The sequence below is a fragment of the Hemicordylus capensis genome, chromosome 5, assembly GCF_027244095.1.
Source record: "Hemicordylus capensis ecotype Gifberg chromosome 5, rHemCap1.1.pri, whole genome shotgun sequence".
Classification (NCBI taxonomy): domain Eukaryota; kingdom Metazoa; phylum Chordata; class Lepidosauria; order Squamata; family Cordylidae; genus Hemicordylus; species Hemicordylus capensis.
In genome coordinates this window covers 131,621,220-131,643,100 of record NC_069661.1, presented here as the reverse complement: position 1 = coordinate 131,643,100, position 21,881 = coordinate 131,621,220, and the positions used below count along the sequence as shown (strand labels likewise).

Sequence of the window (21,881 nt, the reverse complement as noted above, 5' to 3'; positions counted from 1 at the left end):
CAGGCCAGGAGAACCCTGGTGATGAGGCTCAAGAGCACAGAGAGGAGAAAAGAAGCCACCCGCTTCTTGTTTGCTCAAGTCTAGAGCAGATCAGTTTGGCTTATATTTTCTTGCCACCAACCATTCTACCTGTTGCAACTGTCACAATTCTTGGCTAATTCTATATTATTATTTCATTTCTCACTAATTTTAGCAAGAGTTATTGTTTCACACTGACTTTTAATGTAAGAGGATTAGAATAAAGACTAAGTTACTCATGAGTAGCTCCATTAAAATAGAAGTAAAATTATTCAATTAATTCCAGTGGGACTACTCATGAATAACTGATTCTTTGTGTGAGCCAGTGATTGTAATTCTATCTATATCCACACATATAAATCCATTGTTCATTAACAAAACAAATATAATGGGCAAGACACTTTAGCTTCTGCCTACTTCAGTTGCTCTGATGTTATGAAATCAGAGCCTCCCCATCTCTTAAAAACTTTTAAAAAGTCTTTAAAGACACAGATTCAGCAAAGCTTTTTAACTAGATGTGGTTTTATTTTGCTGTAAACCTCCCAGAGACAGAAGTTTGGGGCAGTGTACAAATATGATAAGATAGAAAGACAGATAAACAGGGAAGGTACAGTAGCTGCAGTGACATTTATGAATACTGTTACTTCAGCAGGCTACAATCAACACAATTAATAAAAGCGGTGACAGCATCCACCATATGCACAGAACCATGTGCTGCCAAATGCCCCAGCTTTTTGCTGTTGCCACCAACCTATTCAGATAGTCAATTAAAGCATGGAGCACCTAGTCAAACTGTATTTCTATCGTTATGATTGTGCAGATCAGTACAATATCTCAGTGATGACATCAGGTCTCATATTCAATGACATGAACATCACAGGCAATTGAATTTCCTTGCTTTTCACAACTCACTTGGAGCTGTCATACAAATATCCTCTCTTTTTTGTAAACCAAGCTTTTTTTCCTTAATTGAATTTCCTTACTTTTTAAATTGAGGATCTCCATATGTGCCACACTTAATATAAGTATGTTTAACACAAGAAAGTGAAAATGTTGCTTTAGCATTGCCAGGTGTATTAAAAAGGCAGGCTGAATGCCTGAATTTAAAACAAGCCACAATTTTATTTGACAAACATCAAAGACGTTGTGGCTTGTTTTAAAGGGGTTGCGAGAGTACAATAACTATTGTTCTGTGCTTCATTACAAAACAGAAGCGAAAATAAAAATACATATGACTGTGATCACACTATAAGGACCCTAGGCAAATACTCACACACACACACACACACACACACACACACACACACACACACACACACACACACCCAAACAAAAGGGCACACAAGTGCATATTTTATTAAAGATTATCCCCCCAATAACAATCCTGTAAGGTATCTTAGCCCGAGGGTGGGGGGGAGAAGCACTGCTCATGTTATTCTCTCCCACTCCCGACTTATCTCCAACAACAACCCTGTGAGGTAACTTAGGTAACTCTTTATACTGCCGAGTCAAGAGATTTGCCACTTATTCCCCACCAGCCAGGTATAATTATCTTGTCTCCCAAATGGCTGCAATTCTTCATTGACTCTGTAGTCAGTTTTTGCTCCCACACTCTTATTGTCTCTCATCAAGCCAAAGGTCAGAAATGTATATCTCAGCACACACATGCAAATTTAAAATATGTCCCTCTGTCTGCCCCGTTATCCCATGCAGCTAAATGGTGAAGTTTCCCCTACCAATTGTAACTGAATACGTGTGAATCTGATTTTACCACAGAACCTAATGAGAGCCATTTTCTTAATTGGTAGAAATTCCAAACACACTTTGCTTAACTTATAGAGGCTATAAAATTCAGTTTTTAGCTCACAGAATTTGTGTTACTTGGTGCAGAAATGCAGTATATTTCGAAGCACAGAATACACGCTGCCCTGCTGTCATCACCCAGCAGAGAACACATTGATAATTCTTGAAGACAAGAAAAACAAGAAATTTACCTAGAGAAAAAGGAGGACTTGATGGTAAAAAAGAAGGACTAGCCTTTAGCATGCATTTTCCATGCATGCTTCCACCTACCCTTTCTCCGGGTTCACAACAATGGCCCTGGGCCTATCCTGATCACTTTTCAGCACCACTCCCATCAGTCTCCCATCCAGGTGTGTCACGTTGATAACATTTGTGGCCTCACAAGTCCAATAAATGTAGCGGCTGTAGATGTCAATGCTCAGGTCATAGGGCTGTATATCTAGGTTCTGATTTGGAACTGGACTCGTCACAACTGTAAAGCTCTGACAGTGAGGAGGAAAGAGAGGGATTCCGGGGGGAAATCAGAAAATAATTAGAAGTTTGCATACAGCTACACTATGCAAAAGCATGCAACACAAAATTGTTATTTGGAATTAAAGTAATACCTTTAACATTATTAGTAGGTTCAGAGCTCCTTCACACCAGCTATAGCCAGTGATAGAAAGAGAACAGCGAGTGAGCAGCACTTCTTGTTTTTGTGTTGTCCTCAGGCATGTTCAGATATTACAGGAAGTATAACTCACTTGTGCTTCCTATTTCAGTGCACATTATGAAAGCACCATGATGCCTCCCCCGTGGTCTTTTTTATTTTTACTTTTTGCTTTTTAATCTCAAAATGAAGACAGAGAGTAGAATGGATGTTGAGCAAAGAGAGTGCATGCCTCCTTGGCATTCTCTCTAACACAATATTTACCTTGTACACTGAAGTATTTGGTGCACATACTTGTGACACAATTCTGTATTTCAGACTTTGAACATCATCTCCAAACCCATTTTTAAGTTGCACAAGAGAGCTGCATCATGCCATAATGCCATATCTAAAGCAAGGCCTCTCAAATGCTGTGCGTTACTGGTTATAATGGGATGTGTGTTTAGAACACTAAATATTTGTGCATTTTGGCTAAATTTCCAAACAGCCATAAAATATGTTCAAGCTGTGAAGCCTCCATAAACCAGGATCAGCTTGAAATCCAATCAAATTTCCTTGACAAATGAGGTATTCCTATGTTTTCCTCTGATCTACACCACTACCAACTAGGGATGGGTCCGGACCGGTCCGGAGGCCATTGTAAAGGCCTCCGGACCGTCCGGACCTGGCCGGTCCAGGTGGAGGGGGTTCCTTTAAGGGCGGGGAGGGTTTACTTACCCCTCCCGCCGCTTTGCCCCCTCCAGCGCTCGTATTTACTGTAGAAATGCTCCTGTAGAAATGCTCCTTGAAATGAAATGTAGAAATGCTCCTTACTGCTCCTCAATGCAAAAGGCTCCAACAAGCCTTCTGCGCATGCGAGCTTCATGTCTCCCCGATGCCGGCGGCCCGGTCTACCCGGCCTCGTCCCGGTGGGTAGACCGGGCCTCCGGTCTACCCGCCGGCAGGGGATGAAGCTGGGTAGACCGGGCCTCCGGCATCGGGGAGACGTGAAGCTCGTGCGACACATGCGCGTGCGCAGAAGGCTTGTCGGAGCCTTTTGCACTGAGGAGCAGTAAGGAGCATTTCTACAGTATTTCTACATTTCATTTCAAGGAGCATTTCTACAGGAGCATTTCTACAGTAAATATGAGTGCTGGAGGGGGACAAGTGGCGGGAGGAGTAAGTAAACCCTCCCCGCTCTTAAAGGAACCCCCTCCACAGTGCCGGACCGCAGCTGTGCGGTTCCGTGCACACCCCTACTACCAACCGCTAACAAACAAGTACTTGGAAGTCTCTGAAAGCCTTTTCAGAAATTATCTCCCCACACTAACTGAATGCAGGGACAAGGACCACATCAACTAGCCATACAACCTGTGCAGACACTACCCTTGGCCATGCCCCGCCCCCACAGGGGTCCTTTCATTCAGGGCTTGTCTAAAGAGGCAGAGAAGTACAGAGCATGTCACAAGGGGTGGTGTACAGCTGGCCAGCTCACTCCTCCCTTTCTGCCCATGTTCACTGAAAGCAGGCAGATGACTTCAGTAGCCCTCTTCAGAAGATACACTATCTGTATGCCACTCATAGAGCAATCTGTTGTCTAATATTGTCACAGAACAAAACCACCCAAACTTAAATACCTGACTGCCATCCTCCTGTGACTTCCTGATAATGTTTTGCCGAGAGTCAATCCAATAGAGTTGTTTATCTAGAGGGTCATAGTCAATGGCCCGGACATTCCTGAGACTGTGAATTGGAAGGATGATATCTGGGCTCTGCTGTTCATCTATCACCATGCGATTGATTGCATTCTTCTGACTGAAGAGCAGGAAGCTTGTAGGTGCTTCAACAAAAAGACAGACAAACATAAATCGAGGGGTTTCTTGTCTTAAGATGCAGGGTTCAGAAATTTTGAACAAAGTACTGTCAAAACTCAACCGTGGCCCCGTGAGGGTGGTGAGTGGGTTGTCTTAGGAGAACAAAACTGTTTTTGCTCCTTCTTAATGAAAAGCTATACAGTTCAGTGGCGGCTGGTGGTTCCTGGGACTGGGGTGGGACGGCTAGGTGAGCCACAAGATTGGTGGCACCACAGGTAGTGAGAGGTGGAGCCAATTGTGGGTGGTGCAGGAGGCAAAGCCAATTGTGGGCAGGACTAGGTGGGTGCCTTAGCAAAGACTGGCAAAGTGTAGATTTATAGCTAATGAGTGGGATCAAAACACAAAATATACCCCCCCCCAAATCTCAGTTGCTCATTAGCAGAGATACAAAGAAACAAGGAAAACATCAGTTGCTTTATAGTGCTTAACAAGACTACACAGACTACACTAGTATGCAGATTTGTATCTAACATGGCAGGATCAACACACAAGCAACACAGACACACAGGAAAGGAACTGTACAAGCCACAAGTAAAGCACAGACTAGCTACAAAAGGCTGCTTCTGTGGAGAGTAAATGCCAATACTGCTGTGTGGAGTGGAGTGCAGAAAAAGGTCATTTCAAAAAGGCAAGCACTGTATGCAGCATGCCACCTAGTGGCGTAGCAGGGAAGTAACTTGCCCTGCTGGTATGTTTCCCAGACTATGGGAAACACCTATATCGGGCAGCAGATATAGAGCACTGATTCTTTTTTCTATAGGTATTAACATAGGAAGTTGCCATATACTGAGTCAGATCATTGGTCTATCTGGCTCAGTATTGTCTACACCAGGGCTGCTCAACTTCGGCCCTTCTGTAGATGTTGGCCTAGAACTCCCATAATCCCTGGCTATTGGCCACTGTGGCTGGGGATTATGGGAGTTGTAGTCCAAAAACAGCTGGGGGGGTGTTAACTGAACAGGCCTGGTCTACACAGACTGGCAGCGGGTTCTCCAGGAATCTCTCTCAGCCCTATCTTGTAGACGCCAGGGAGGGAACTTGAAACCTTTTGCTCTTCCCAGAGCGGCTGAATCCACTGAGGGGAATACCTTACAGAGCTCACGTGTGGTGTCCCATTCAAATGCAACCAGGCTGGACCCTGCTTAGCTAATGGGACAAGTCATGCTTGCTACCACAAGACCAGCTCTCCTCTCCTGTACGGGTGACAGCTGATAACACACTGAATTCTGAAATTTAGGTAAAATCCCCAATTGGAGAGAATTTGAACAGAGTTCCAACCTTCAGGGCTTCCCCTCCTATCAGTTCCAAAATAAATTCCAACAGTCCCAACAGGGGGACTATCAGGCCAAACATGCCTGTCGGAACTATCCAACTGGCTCAAGCCTAGCAAATACAGTCATCCCTTGCCAACCACAGATTTGGCAACCATGGTTTTGAATATGATGGATGGGATATTGTGGTTGGTCTTGCATGATGCAACTTGAGTGTGCACAGGTTATCGCACAATTTGGGTGGCAAGAAGTGCGAAAGAAAGGAGAGACGGAGGACAGAAAGAGAGACGGAGAGAAGCAGAGGAAACCTTTTCTGCTTTAGTTCTCGCCACCCCTCTCTGTGTGTGCAGAGTTTCTCTTACCGCTGAAATTCGCTTGCTTTCTGGCAGCTGCTGCCGCCCTTATAGCACAGAAGAGAGCTGCTTCTGTCTATCTCAGTTCCTGCTTCTAGGGCCTTTCCTCCGGCCCGTTGTGCTCAGCACAGTCTTGTCCCCGCTCCCCAGGCCCACAAGGCGCTTTGTGGGTAAGAGAGGGAGGGGAGGGCTGGAGAGACGGAGGAGAGAAAGGGAGACTGGGAGTGGCGCCCAAGAGCAAATTTTCCCGTGGGGGGGGTGAGTGAGTGGGCAAGCCAGCAGGTGAGCGAGAAGACAGGGAAAGTTGGTTCCCCACTGCCTTGCTTAGGCTGGGACAGAGCAATTTTAGTGCTTTTCAACTCATTTCCCCATGTTTTTCAGGTGCTTTCTTGGTCGGGACCAATTAAGTTTTTTGTTGTTCATAGGCAGCCAAGGATTTGCCACCCCTCTCTGGAGGCAGTGGCAGCCACAGAGGCTGCAGGGGGGTGAGGGGAAAGTTCACCCTTTTACCTTTAACAAAACACGATTGTGTGGTGGGATGACAGTGGCGGGAAGGTGGGGCCAAAGAGGAAAGCCCCCACTTTTACAAAATGCTGCTGTGTGGCAGGCAAGAACTTCTTCCATCTCCCCCCCACCGCCTCCCAAATGATTCCACATGCCGGTCAACATCCTGTTTGGGGCCTTTCTCCACACACTCCTCCCTGTGGCTGCCCCCATCCCACAACTGCTATGGCTGTGCCACTCCAATCCCGCCGCACAGCAGTGTTTTCCTAAAGGTAAAACTGAGGAAACCTTCCCCTCACCCCCACCCTCCCCATAGCTGCTGCGGCCCCCACCACCCCCAGAGGGAGGCAGCAAAATTTGGCACTTTTCAGATCTTGCCACCACAGGAAAGTGCCTACTTTGCCTATCCATTAACCCGCCCCTGTTCGCGACCTTGGTTCCCCTAACCCCCTCATCCCTATGGACTTCTATGTCTCACCAACGATAATGCAACCCTCACGGTTGGTGAGGAACAACCATATATATTCGCACCCCAAAATATCTACTATGTACATGGGACTGATTCAGACACAATGCAGACCCAGGATTAAATCCTGGCTTTGTGCAATGGCATCAAGCCTCAAGAGCAGATATTCTTCTCTCATCTTCATGTGCAAAAGTCAGAATAATTCTGATTCTGGTTAAGAACAAGCCCAAGATTTTTACTCATTTCTTAATTAAGTGCTCCTGGCTTATTCGAGGCAGCATTCTGAATTAAACCAGTATCTGAACTTGAGGTTCAATCAAATTCAAAATAAATAAGATTGTTTGAACTCAACAGTACATCCTTGGTTCTAGAATTGAGAGAGAGACCTCAGTTTTAGTTCCAGCAACATCTCAATTTCATAATTAAGAGAATGTGTGTACATACTGCATGTGCAGTGAGGCTCATGAAAGGGAAAACTGGCCTCAGAACAATATTTGTGGTAGCAAGCATGAAGCAAGAGAAATAGGCAAGGAAAAAATGTGTGGGTGGGTGTGCACGTGCACATGCCGGCCCTGATTGTACTTGCTAAGAGAAACATTAAATTGGAAGCAGAAAGATATCAATGTCCAGATCATGCGACAGCAATCGTCTGAAGAACAGGGCTCCTTGCCTCTGGTTACCTACAACTGAGAAGCTGGAAATCTACCAACACTTAAAACCTTATATAATCATACAAGGCCTCTGAAAATATTTGGAACCAGTCAGAGTCCATCCCACTTTTTCAACTCTTGCCATCGGTTCTCCCCTTTGTTACCACTCTGCAAAATCATTTTAGCAACTTCTACTAGTCCTCTACTATCAGAGCTACTGTAGTGCAGTGGATAAGTGACTAAGCTCCAAACCAGGAAGCTTCTGTTTCACCTCTGTCATCAAGTCAGTGAGTGGGTTCTTACAACCAGATCCATGGCTGGTAAATGAAAAAACAAGAGCCCGGCAGGAAACGCGCTCCGAAAGAGTATGTCATGTGAACCCAGGAAAAATTGGCAAACCCAACCATCACCCAGAATTGCTCATCTTAGTTTTGGACTCCGGCTGTCCATCCCAGGGGAATGCCAGTTTGGTGCACTGCCAATCAGACATTGCCAATTTTTCCTGGGTTTACATGACACACTACACGGGAGAATGCACACCACAAGAATATTGCTTTTCATTTACTGGCCATGGATCTGATCATGAGAACCCAACCACCTAGTATGTGACTAGGAAAGCCACTATCTCTCATGTTTTGCACTGAAATATGCTCAGTGAAAGGCTTATAATTTTTTGTTAGCAGAAATGCTGAAGATTATGATATTTTAACTGTTATTGTTCTCAACAGATTTTTAATACTCAATAATTAGATCAACAATTCCAAAATGAAATCATGTCCAAGAACAGCAGAAGGTATTTCTCAGATTCAAGTTAACAAGGATTTAAATGTATTATGTATATTAATTATTAAGATGAATAATGCTTGAAGTTGAAGCCCTGCAAATTCCAAACTGTTGTTTTACTTCCCTTTTGCAAGCACATTAATAAAAAAATTCTAAGAGATATTTCACTTCTTGAACTTTCCTATAAGTGTAATCTATGCAAAATGACTGTGCCCAGTCAACAGAGGACCATAACTTGCAAATAATCTTTGCAAAAACGTCATCAATTGCCTCCTGTACTGTGGGGCGGGGAATTTCTGCACTCAGAGCATTCCTCCCTCCCTCTCCCCCCACCCCTATACTTTTCTTACAGGTCCCTGCTCTTATTTCCTAAGACAACAACAACAACATAATTCATATGGATTGCCTCATTCACCTAATTCATTCCAATTCAGGAATGTGAGGCTTTAAGAACTTCTTTTTCTCAAAAGTGGAATTCTAATCCATCCCTCCTACTGGCCACTGCAGACAAAATACTGGCAATGGCTACCAGAATAAGAGATTGAAAGTGGGCTGTGAGAGCAAGTCCCCTGCCCCTCCCCTATCATTTTCTCCTGCCCTTTCTTTGGCAGCTTTAATCAAGTGCAGCAGGGAAATGCTTAACAAGCAGGAGCTTGCTAGTTCGAATTCCTGCTGCTCCTATATCGGACAGCAGTGATATAGGAAGATGATGAAAGGCATCATCTCATACTGCGCAGGAGGATGCAATGGTAACCCCCTCCTATATTCTACCAGAGAAAACCACAGGGCTCTGTGGGTGCCTGGAGTTGAAATTGACTTGACGGCACACTTTACCTTTACTTACACCAGTATCTTTAGTGCTAACCAGCTTCTCACATATCTCATGCTTAGTACAATTTCCAACTCAGGTTTTGAATTATAGTTCAGATGAATCCTGGCTAGCATTATTTATAATACTTAACCATAGCTGAGGTGGGAGCAGGGGCAGATGGATTTGCAATCCAAGAGGGAAAGAAGCATATTTCCCCATTGATGGCTTCTAATCACTTAACAACATTGCATGTCTGCCAGCCTATGAACTGGCAAAGCAGACAAGGATAACCTAAAGACTTGCTCAAACTCTTCTCTTGTTGCCAGAGGAAAACAATGTGAACACAGCATATGGGTATCCATTAAACCACCAACAGGCTCTTAAAAGAGCCAGCGTGGTATAGTGGTTAGAGTGCTGGACTAGGACCGGGGAGACCCAAGTTCAAATCCCCATTCAGCCATGAAACTAGCTGGGTGACTCTGGGCCAGTCACTTCTCTCTCAGCCTAACCTACTTCACAGGGTTGTTGTGAGGAGAAACTCAAGTATGTAGTACACTGCTCTGGGCTCCTTGGAGGAAGAGCGGGATAATTGAAAAAGTTGAAGAAAATGAAGATGTAAAAATATTATGGGACTTCTGACTACAAACAGACAAACGGATATCACTGTAGTCGAGAAGAAAGAAAAACAAGTCAAAATAATCGACATAGCAATACCAGGGGATATCAGAATAGAAGAAAAAGAAATAGAAAAAATCACCAAATACAAAGATCTACAAATTGAAATTGAAAGGCTGTGGCAGAAAAAGACCAAAATAATCCCAGTGGTAATTGGCACCCTAGGTGCAGTTCCAAAAGACCTTGAAGATCACCTCAACACCATAGGGGCCACAGAAATCACCACCAGCCAATTACAAAAAGCAGCTTTACTGGGAACAGCCTATATTCTGCGACGATATCCATAATAACAGCAACAACATTGATAATAAAATTCATTCATCCCAGGTCCTTGGGAAGGACTCGATGTCTGGATAAAACAAACCAGTCAATAACACCTGTCTGACTGTGTAAACAACAACAACAACAATAATAATAGGCCTAGCAAAGATTTCCTCCGGTGGGGAAAAAATGAAAAATTTCTGTGAACACTGTGGCATTGTATAACAGGGTTTCAAATCAAAGAACTAAAAGGCCTGAATTAATCTGTATGCACAGACACATCTACTATCCCCACATCTTTTAACAATTTCCTGTTTCTCTTTATACTTGACTGTGATCCGGCTGGCAGAAAATGGGGCTACTAACAAATTCTATTCTAAGCATAAAATTGGAAAAATATTCTCTTTGCTCTGGATACAAGCTGATCACTTCTAGGTTACTTAACGATTTCAAAACACACTCCTTTGAAACCTTTTGTTTGCCAATACAACATTGTGGTTAAAGACCACAAGACCAAATGCTCAATTCAAATCCCATCTCAGTCACCAACTTGCTGAATGTCCTTCAGCAAGCCTTAAGTCCTTCTTAATCCTCCAACTGCAATGCTTGCTCTAACTGTAAAGGTGACTGAAATCACACATACAGTATATAAACATAATTTGTACTGCCGAGTATTGCAAACTCCCCTCTGCCCTGACCACACACAAAAACCCTCAAATACAGGCAACATTTTATATGAGCCACGTTGCCCCTTGACTGGAATGAAGCTTTCTATATTGCAGATGATAACTATCTACCACTTAGCATATTCCTGTTCTTGCCACCAGAGCCACAACTTATTGTTCTTTGCATTTAAAATGTTACTCGAGTATCTGCACTCCAAGTAAGAACCACAACCACACAGCCATCTCTTTTGCACTCTGCACCACCTAACTCATTCTCTGTGTTTATGGCTTACCACTACATGTTCTGTTGTCAGAGTTCAAGGAGTAGTGAGCTGGACATCCACAGACAAAACCACCAACAGGCACTGCCAAGCAGAGGTGGGAACAATGCCCATTACTGGAAGCACACTCATTCCAGCCTGCTTGCCGGGACGAATGGAAGACTAGGATATCCATCACATAATCCAAGTGGTTTTGGATGACCGTCCTGTTCTGCCCACTGGTTTTGTTGGCACGTTCAATGCTCCGCCGGCTCCAGTCTGTCCAATAGATGTAATCCTGATATTGGGTTAGACCAAATGGATGAGGCAAGTCATCTGCTATAACATCACGGTCCAGCCCTGTTTTTAGAGAAGTGAATGAAAATATACAGTTGAATATAACATAGTCCATCCTCCTAAAGACAAATTAAGACTGATCTTCCTAATCATTCTTGATTGACTGCTTTCAGAGCTTGAGGAATATTCCTTTTCTTTGTCATCAGGCTCGGACTGGTCCACAGGGCAACAGGACATATTCCTGGTGAGCCCCAACCACAGAGCGCCCCAGCGCCCCGCCACACTCGGCAGCAGCGAATACTCCCACCCTTATGTAGCCATTCTGCTCAAAACCTGGCACCCTCCCCACATACATTCCACCGCCCTCTCAGTGCCCCCAGTCCTGTTTGTCATTAACAAAATGCTCCAACCCAATGTTATTCTCCATGCACATAATTGAGTGTTTATATTTCTGATGCAGTTTTAACTTTACATTAAGAACAAAAGCTGAAAAGCATGAGATGATCATTTTCTGTACCAGGACCTTTCAAGCTCTCATTCACCCACAGATCATCATCCAATCCAAAAGCTGTGCTCCCGCCCCCAAACTGCCACAGTGATCCTGGGACTCCCAAGAACATCATTTGATGCAGTAAAGGGGTTGCGGTTGGGTGGGTGAGGAGTTGGCAAACCCCACTCCTGGTATGCTCACTGAAGCATTTTTTGCTTGCTTATAGGGCTCTTTGAAAATAAGTTAAAGAATATAGTGTTCATTTCAGAAGTGTAGCCCTCACAGTAAGCACTACAAAAAGCTAGAAAAAATGTGACATAAATTTCTGCAGTTCATCATCTGTTGCATGAAACTGTTTAGAAAATAACAGCACTATATTATTAATAACGCAAATAATAAAGACAACCATTTCCCTGAGGAGCTTCCCATCTAAAGCCTGGCAGTGATGAAGAGGAGATGGCAGATACAAGAGTAACCAGGAATATCACCAGCAAATGCAGATACACACATAACTATGAGAACAAGGGGCTTATAGTAGGAAACATCCGTTTTATATGACATGGGAAGCAAAATACAAGCCTTTGCATACAATCAGAGCTAGGAGTCCCTAGTCTTGCTGGAATTAAGAAGATTTCTGAATCTTGAAACTATGTTTCCATACACATTTCTACAATCTTTCTGGGTAATTGTCAATATGTGAGCCTTTAAAAATATTTTATATCAAACTTCTTAATTCTATTATATTCTTAGCTTTTTTTAAAAGTTAGTTTGAATTTACTTTCACAATCTCACCATCCCAATGGAATGAGGTAGGTAGACTTGAGGATTTATGGTCCAGCAGTAGCTAGGCCACCTTGCACCAAACACTGGAATCACTCCTTTGAAATGTGGCCAATGCATTGTACTCTGTGGATTTTAGATGGCTCAGATTCTAACAGCTGAGTGAACGTAGTTATCTGATTATGAGCAGCTGGTGATCTCACAGTATTAGACTTCACTGTCTGCACATAACTGTAGCTGGAATGAATGTCACCATCTCAAGACTTTGGCTGTCTTGGAGGATCTTACCCACAAATCCACTAAAACCTACCCAGCATATTTGAAGATTCAATCAGGTTGGTGTCCAGATCAGTCCAATACAGCCTTCTTTTAACATAATCAATTGTCAGCCCGTTAGCACGTCCCACATTTGGCACCAGTGTAGATCGTTCGCTACCATCCATTGCAGCTCGGTCAATTTTTGGCTTTCCACCCCATTCTGTCCAGTACATGAACCTAAAGATATAGGTGAATTATTTCCCATTCATGACATACATACGCAACAAAGAAGAAATAACAGAAAAACAGATGAATGACATAGTTTTTTAAATACAACAACAAAAAGATAAGATGTAAATAATTCTTCTTCCACTGTGTACAATGGAGCCCTCACACACCATGAAGCGCAGTGGGTGGCCTTGAGCATTTTACTACCTCTCTGCCCAACCTACCTTATAGATAAAATGAGAGCTCCCTGTATATGACACCTGAGCTTCTCAGAGATGGAGTGGGATACAAATATGGAGGCCCCCTTAAGAAGATCATGGAGAATTAGTGGGCAGTGAGCCAGGGTCTCCCCTCTCCTCCCAAACTGGAATGCTGGAAAATCCCATGGCACAGCCACTGCTCTCTCCGCACACACCATCGGAGCTAGCAACCATAGGCCATGTGGTATTATTCAGAGGACCAGATTTGGCCCTGGAGCTTTCTATTACAGATTTAGGCATAAGTGCTTGATATGGGCCTGGGTTCAAACCCCTGCTCAATCATGATGCTCTTTACATAGTTTTGGACATATGAGGCACAAAATTGGGGGAGGCTATACATGTGGTCCAAAATTCCCTTTTTAAGAAGATGTTTGCCCTTCCAAAGGGCACAGCAAATTCAGTGGTTAAGAGTGAAAACTGGATCAACTGCTGTTTAGTATTATACTGCAAATATATTTTGTATTGGTTAAAGCTTAATAGTGTAGATGATTTTATTGTTACTTTTGTCTTGGAAATAAATTCAAATATTTCTCCATTATAAATCCCTGGGAGACCCTACTAGAAACTTGCCTGGAAGAGTTCCTTGTCACAAGAATGTTTATTCTCAATTTCTAGGGATACTACTAAAGTCTTGGTAAAGACTGTTACCTGGAATAGGGTGATGACAGAGGATTTGTACAAAGAAGGCGTAGTTCCTTAAAATAGTATGCAAATTTTAACATTTTTTAAAATTGGTCCTTATTTACAGATGTATGTTCTAACTCACTTAAGAACAGCCTATGCTAAGCTTAGAATTAGCGGTGTGTGTGTGTGTGGACCGTTTTTCAGACCGAACTGCAGATCCACAAACAGGTTTGGTTGCTGGGCCGGTCTGCTCAACCAAGGCAGCTCAAACCGGTTCAGTAGTTCGGGGGGCTATGTAAAGTGGCTTGTAAAAGGGAATCCAGTGGGGATTTTATTTTATTTTCACCACATTCTGCAGCTCTGAAATTCTGTAATGTACCTCTCGTATCAAATTTCATTACATGTTGTTACTCATTTAGGGTTGTTTGTTCCACTGTTCAAGTCTTTTTTCTCTTGCATTGAGCCTTTCTCCTCTACAGTACACCAAATAGTCCTAGAACTGGGAGGTGATTCAACAGCCCAGGGTATTACGGGACTCAGTTTGAGTTAATTTGGTCCTGTCCAATGGGAGCAAGAGGGTAATACAACCCACAATCCAGGATACCTTCCTACACTGGAGGAGAACATTTTATTTCAATTTGAACTTTTAAACTTGTGGTTGTGATTTCTTAAGAAACTGTCTGCTTTATAACCTTGCTTAAAGGTCCCTGATGGGGGTGGAGAAGGATTCCCTGCATCAGTTTGTCATCCCATTTTATTCCAACAGCCCTGTGAGGCTGGTTCAGCTGAGAGATGATGACCGACTAAAGTCATCCAATGAGTTTCATGGCTGAGCAGGCACTTGAACCCAAGACTTCTCAGTCCTAGTCCAACACTCTAGGCACTACACTACACTGACTCTCTTTGTGATTGGCATGTTTGAAAACCACTCTTATGGGAAACTGTGTTCCAGGAAATGTTAAGAGTTCCTTGAAGGCTTAGTTGTTCCCTAATGAGAAGAATGGTAAATCAGCTTTCCTGAAAGACAATTTGTACATCACGACTGTTATTTTCCTGCCATGGTCAGCCATAGAGGAGGAAGCATTCTTAATTCATCCAAGGCTAAAGTGAGACCCAGCAGACCTAACCAGCACCCCACATGAACAGGGAATGTACTGTGGACATTGCCCAAGAATCCTCTACAACATGCAGGAGTTCAGATGTGCAATGTACTCCTCAGGAAGAAAGTGAAAAGAGTTCAGTAAGTTTGGAGCTCTCTATACCAGCAATTTCACAAGCATGTATTCTTCAGACTTACTAAAATGGGTTCAGTGACTGGTTTGTTTGCTTAACACAAAAAATTTCAAGAACAACCTACCCTTCAGCAGGATCCAGTGCCAATGCTCGAGGACTATCCAGGTCCTTCCACACCAGAACCTGGCGATGCTGCCCATCTAATTTTGACACTTCAATACGATTTGTTCCAGTATCAGCCCAATAAAGGTTCTTCCCTAGCCAGTCTACAGCCATGCCTTCTGGATAATCCAGGCCAAACTCAACCACATGTTCCAGGGCACTACCATTCATGAATGCCCTACTGATAGTCTGCAGGGCGGGGGGAAGATACCAGACATAGAAATTGAGAACCAGCATGATCCATTAGCACATTTATTTATTTATTTATTTTATTTGTGCACCACCCCAAACTTCCATCTCTGGGCAGTTTAAATTAAATTAAAACAGAAATCAAAACCTAAAAACAATTTAAAACCACAAATCTATTTAAAAAGCTTGGGTGAATAAATGTGTCTTGAAAAACTTTGTAAAAGTTGTCAGAGATGGAGAGGCTCCTTATTTTAGCAGGGAGCCCATTCCAGAGTCTCAGGGCAGCAACAGAGAAGACCGATCCCTGTGTAGCCACCAGACAAGCTGGTGGCAACTGCAGAAGAACCTCTTTGAATGATCTCAATGGGCAATGGGGCTCACAGTGAAGAAGACGTTCTCTTAAATACCCTGGGCCTAAAGCAAGAGATCCAGAACAATCAAATACAGTGATGCCCCTGGTCAGTAGTGGCTGGTGAGGCCAGTTCCAGGGGCGGTGAAGGTGGTGGGAAATACCTCCAGAAGAAAGAGAGATTCAGAGTGTCATGCTGACCACTCAAATGGCTGCCACACATGCATGGAGACCAGCTGAAGAGCAGGAATAGGGAGCCTCCCTGCGGGATGCTGGGTCGGCCACCACCAGTTCCCTAAGGATGTTGGTTGCTGTTGGTGGGTATATTTGGTGGTTTTTAAAGGTCTCTTCACTGTCCCCCCAGATCCAGCCTCACTGGCCACTACTCCCCTTGGTCAATTCACTCATTCTCTGTTCCTAAATCTGTTATATATGTTATATTCTATTATAGTAGTCACTTTCACAGCACTTTATCTGGTGCACAGCCCTGTCCTCAGTTTAAATTCGAAGGCAAATTTCACTCTGCACACAAAGGATATATAAGTATCCTCCTCCTTCCTGTGGATGAGTGGGAATCAACACTCTATGAGGCTTCTCTATTCCAAAGGAAATTGAGTGGTGGACATATCCAAAATGCCCAGCACATTGTTTGGGATTCGAACAATGGGCCAGCTTTTGGCTTTAACAGCAAAACTTGAGCCAGCCCTAGAACTTCCTTCAACCAATCTAGTAACATGCTGGTACTCTGACCAAGTTCCTTCCTTAAGGCCAGAAGACACTGAGCATGAACTGTATCCTTTACCTTTAATGAGATATCTGTCCAATATATGCGATTGTCAGTGACATCAAAATCCAGAGCGGAAGCTTCTTTAACTCCTGTGAGTGGGATGGCAACATTGTTATTGTTGGTCTCCAGGGAGATTCGCCGGATATCTGCTCTACGGGAAAACAGCAGGAAAGCTTCTGGGACAATGCAGGTCCTCATGTCACTGATGAGCTCCAGGCCTATGGGGCAGGCACAGCGCAAACCCTGAGGCCTGTATAGGCAGAGGTGGCTGCAGCCCCCATTGGACTCTGCACAAGGATTTGTACCTAATGAGATAGAAACAAAACCATGAAGAATTGTTCTTTGCTGGAAATCTATTATAAACACACAATTTTGGCTCTAAGGATTATTGGCAGTTAAGACAATTCAACCCTCTGTCCTGAGCTCCCCAGAACAATGACACTATAGAGCCAAAACACCATTATACGCATACTCACATGAAGCACCTGCTCCTGAACTGCAGTTCAGACTGCAGGTGGGGGGAAATGGGAAATTTGACAATCTTCCTAAATAAATTATGTGGGATAAACTGGTCTGACAGGAAAAAAGGACTCTAGGCTAGCCATTTCACCAATGTGCTATTTTGTATGGACAGGTTTAAAAAAAAAATTGCAGGAAGCAGTCAAAGATTTGGTTTCCACCCCTACTTGCAACCTATAGTAGTACCGCCCAGAAATAGAACTATCATGTGACATCATGTGAGTCACCTATAGCTTGGCTAGCAGTAGTTTGGTATCACACCATTCAGTGCTTTGAAGACCAGAACACATTTCTTATAGGATACCTCAAAATGCCATAAGCAATCCAGGATCAGCCCAATGGCCCTCATTCAGCACCTTGAAGGTGTTAATTGCAAACAGATAATATGGACAATGAAACCAGTATTGCTCTGTAAAAGCAAGAGTGAATTTCTCTCAGTCAGCTGCCATTTCCCAGCTGATTATGTTATAATACATAGAATAGATTATAGGCAAGCAGTGACCTATCTGTTCCACAGTACAACAGAACTGATGTTGTATAGTTATTGAACTATACAACATGTATTTATCAAATAAAAATAAATTACTATGTATATAATACCTTGGTATAGGAACATGCACCTTTTGTTTTGGTCCAACATAGTTGGAAAGACAAAAATTCAAATTTACTACAATAGCAACAAGCATGTGTCAACAAAACAAAGGTTGGGTTCAGATACAATGGAAAACAATGCTTTCCTGCTAAGGGGATGAGCCATTTGAGAGCCATCAGCTCACACCCTCCCCCCTCCCCTTTTAGAGCCAATGTCAGACAGTGGGGGGCCCTCAGGCAAAGCAATGCACTGGGGCCCACAATGGCACACTGGGTTCCTCTTGCCTCCAACAGTGCCCAGAGCCAGTCACTTCTCTCTCAGCCTAACCTACTTCAAAGGGTTGTTGTGAAAGAGAAACTCAAGTATGTAGTACACCGCTCTGGGCTCCTTGGAGGAAGAGCGGGATAAAAATGTAAATATCATCATCCCCCAGTGAGGCACTACCTTGGCGTGGTTGTGGGGCTTGTGTGCTCTGAGGAAGGTGAGAGCTATGCCATAGGTCCAACCACACTGGACAGGTCTCACCAGAGGAGCCAGATGAAGAGTGCCTCTCCCATCAACAATATGGTGAGACTTAACTTTAATAAATCTATACCGGATCGGTCGTCGCCCGGGTCAACAAGGACCGCGCCAAGTGCTGGAGACATCTGGTGGCAAGTGGGCAACAGGACTCAGGATCTTCAGTTGAGCAACCAGGGCTGAAGACAGCAAAGTTACTGGAAGAAAGGCCGCTTAACCGAAAAAAATATACGAAAAATGCCAACAAGGAAATAATGATCTGCTATCACAAGTCTAGTCCAACTAGAAGAGGTTATTTAAAAAGAATGTACCAAATTTGGAAAGAGAAGCATCCAGATACAGAAATAAGAGAACAAAGGCTAGCAGACCAGAGAATATTCATAATAAGAAATAAAGTATTCACAGGAGTTGAGCTGGAAGAACTGCAAAGAGCAACACAGGCTCAAGATATGGAAGAAGAATTACCACCAACTGAAGCAGTTGCTCAGGCACAGGTGGAGGAGGTGTTGGAAATAGAGGACACCACCGTTGCTGAACTGTTTCAAAATCAAAACCAGGCAACCTCCCCTTTGCCTTCACCTCAAAAACCCAAATGCCGTTTAACAGAAAAGCAACAAGAACTAAAGCAAAAAATAACTGAGCACATGAACCAAACAACCACCAGGGTTCGACTTCTAGCTCTAAAAACAGATGCCAAAAAACAACTTACTCAGGCATTAAAAGATGTCAATGCTGCACCTGCAGAAATAACAACCAATAATTTGCAAGAAACAAACCAACTAATGTACAGTGCAGCAACAATAACAACACAAGAGCTCGGATATAAGATCAGTGGACCTGTCAAAAAAGAAAGTAGTACATCACCTAAATGGAAGATTAGATTAGAAAATAAAATCTCCAGGCTTAGATCAGATGCTAGTAAATTGAAAGATATGAAAGACAAGAAGCTGAAGAATGAAAACAAACAGTATCTGATCCAAAAATACCACCTAGATTCAAGGAAAATTAGAGAAGAAGATTAGCAGATATGAAGCCAGAATTACACAACATAGGCAGAATCTCCAATTCCAGTCGAATCAGAGATGTTTCTACCAAAGCATAGAAGGAGAAACTGCAAGAAACCTAGAAACACCAAATTAAGAAGAAACAGTGCAATTCTGGGGGAAATTATGGGACAATCCAATACATTATAATAAAAAAGCAGGCTGGATGAAAGAGGTCAAAAAATATAACCAACAAATGCAAGATCTAATAATAATACCAGAATTAATACATGAAAGAGCAAAGAAAATTAAAATTGGACTGCGCCAGGCGACGATGAACTGCATGGCTTTTGGCTTAAACACCTAACAAGCCTTCATAAACAACTATCAAAACAGTTCAATCACATTTTGCAAGGAGGTGATATTGAACAATGGCTAACAACTGGGAAAACTCATCTCATCATGAAAGACCCAGCAAAAGGTGCAGTTCCAAGTAATTATAGACCGATAACCTGCCTGCCAACCATGTTCAAATTATTAACTGGAATAATAGCAGATGAAGTCATGCAACACTTATTAACTAACAAACAGCTTCCAGTTGAACAGAAAGGAAATTGCCCGAACACCAGAGGCACAAAAGACCAGCTGCTGATTGACAAAATGATTTTAGAAAATTGCAAGAGAAGAAAAACCAATCTAATTGTTGCATGGATTGACTACAAGAAAGCCTTCGATTCATTGCCTCACACATGGATACTAAAATGTTTAGAAACAACTGGTGTCAGCAAACACATTCAGATATTTATTTTAAAAAAGCAATGAGCACGTGGAGTACACAGTTAACAATCAACGGCAAGACACTTGGACAGGTCAGCATTAGAAGAGGCATTTTCCAAGGGGACTCACTATCCCCTCTGTTGTTTGTAATCGCCATGACCCCACTTTCACAAATACTAAACAAAACAGGCCTCGGATACCAAACATCTAAAACATCAGGTAAAATCAACCTTCTGCTGTAAATGGACGATCTGAAGTTGTATGGAAAGTCCCAGTCAGAAATCGAATCACTGCTAAACACTGTCCGTATATTCAGTAGCGATATAGCAATGGAGTTTGGACTAGACAAGTGTGCTGCATTAATAATGAACAGAGGAAAAATAACAAAAACAGAAGGAATAGAACTGCCCAATGGAAGCAAGATCAAGAACCTGGAAGAGAAAGTACGTTACAAATACTTGGGCATTCTCCAGGCTGATAACATTGCACACACTGAAGTTAAAAGAAAAATTGGAAGTGAATACATCAGGAGAGTTAGAAAAATCCTCAAGTCCAATCTCAATGGCGGGAACACCATACAAGCCATAAACACCTGGGCTATACCTATTATCAGATACACTGCAGGGATAATAGACTGGACCCAGGCAGAGCTAGAGATGCTAGATCGTAAGACCAGGAAAATAATGACCATCAATCATGCTCTGCACCCCCGCAGTGATGTTGATAGGCTATACCTCCCTTGCAGCTCAGGTGGAAGAGGAATGCTGCAAGTTCATCAAACAGTAGAGGAGGAGAAAAGAGGCCCTGATGAATATATCAAGGACAGTGAAGAAGATGCACTTCAAATGGTCAATAATGCGAAACTATTCAACACCAATGAAACCAAGCAGGCCTACAAGAAAGAACAAGTCAAGAACTGAGCAGAAAAATGGAAAAATAAGCCACTGCATGGTCAATATTTGCACGATATAAGTGGAAAATCAGACATCAGCAAGACCTGGCAATGGCTTAAGAATGGCAACTTGAAGAAAGAAACAGAGGGTTTAATACTGGCTGCACAAGAACAGGCACTAAGAACAAATACAATAAGAGCAAAAGTAGAAAAATCAACCACAAACAGCAAGTGCCGCCTTTGTAAAGAAGCAGATGAAACCGTGGACCACCTAATCAGCTGTTGTAAAAAGATTGCACAGACTGACTACAAACAAAGGCATGACAAGGTAGCAGGGATGATACACTGGAACATCTGCAGAAAATACAAACTACCTGTAGCCAAAAATTGGTGGGACCATAAAGTCGAAAAAGTTGAAGAAAATGAAGATGTAAAAATATTATGGGACTTCCAACTACAAACAGACAAACATCTGCCACACAATACACCAGATACAACTGTAGTCAAGAAAAAAGAAAAACAAGTTAAAATAATCGACATAGCAATACCAGTGGATAGCAGAATAGAAGAAAAAGAAATAGAAAAAATCACCAAATACAAAGATCTACAAATTGAAATTGAAAGGCTGTGGCAGAAAAAGACCAAAATAATCCCAGTGGTAATTGGCGCCCTGACCTTGAAGAGCACCTCAACACCATAGGGGCCACAGAAATCACTATCAACCAATTATAAAAAGCAGCTTTACTGGGAACAGCCTATATTCTGCAACGATATCTATAACAGCAGCAACATTGACAATAAAATTCAGCCATCCCAGGTCCTTGGGAAGGACTCGATGTCTGGATAAAACAAACCAGTCAATAACACCTGTCTGACTGTCTAAATAAATAAATAATAAAAAATAATAATAATAGTCTTCC

General features: G+C 42.9%; 1 protein-coding gene across 8 annotated transcripts in view; it reads right to left on the bottom strand.

Moving 5' to 3' along the window:
* LRP6 (LDL receptor related protein 6) overlaps positions 1-21,881 on the bottom strand; it is a 147,104-nt gene that overhangs the window by 22,679 nt on the left and 102,544 nt on the right. For all 8 annotated transcript variants that reach the window (XM_053254806.1, XM_053254805.1, XM_053254810.1 and 5 more), the window contains 6 exons: positions 16,695-16,984; positions 15,317-15,543; positions 12,900-13,084; positions 11,056-11,382; positions 4,087-4,289; positions 2,092-2,303 (listed from right to left, as the gene is read on the bottom strand). In XM_053254806.1, the coding sequence (XP_053110781.1) occupies positions 2,092-2,303; positions 4,087-4,289; positions 11,056-11,382; positions 12,900-13,084; positions 15,317-15,543; positions 16,695-16,984 (1,444 nt within the window). The remainder of the gene's footprint in view (positions 1-2,091; positions 2,304-4,086; positions 4,290-11,055; positions 11,383-12,899; positions 13,085-15,316; positions 15,544-16,694; positions 16,985-21,881) is intronic.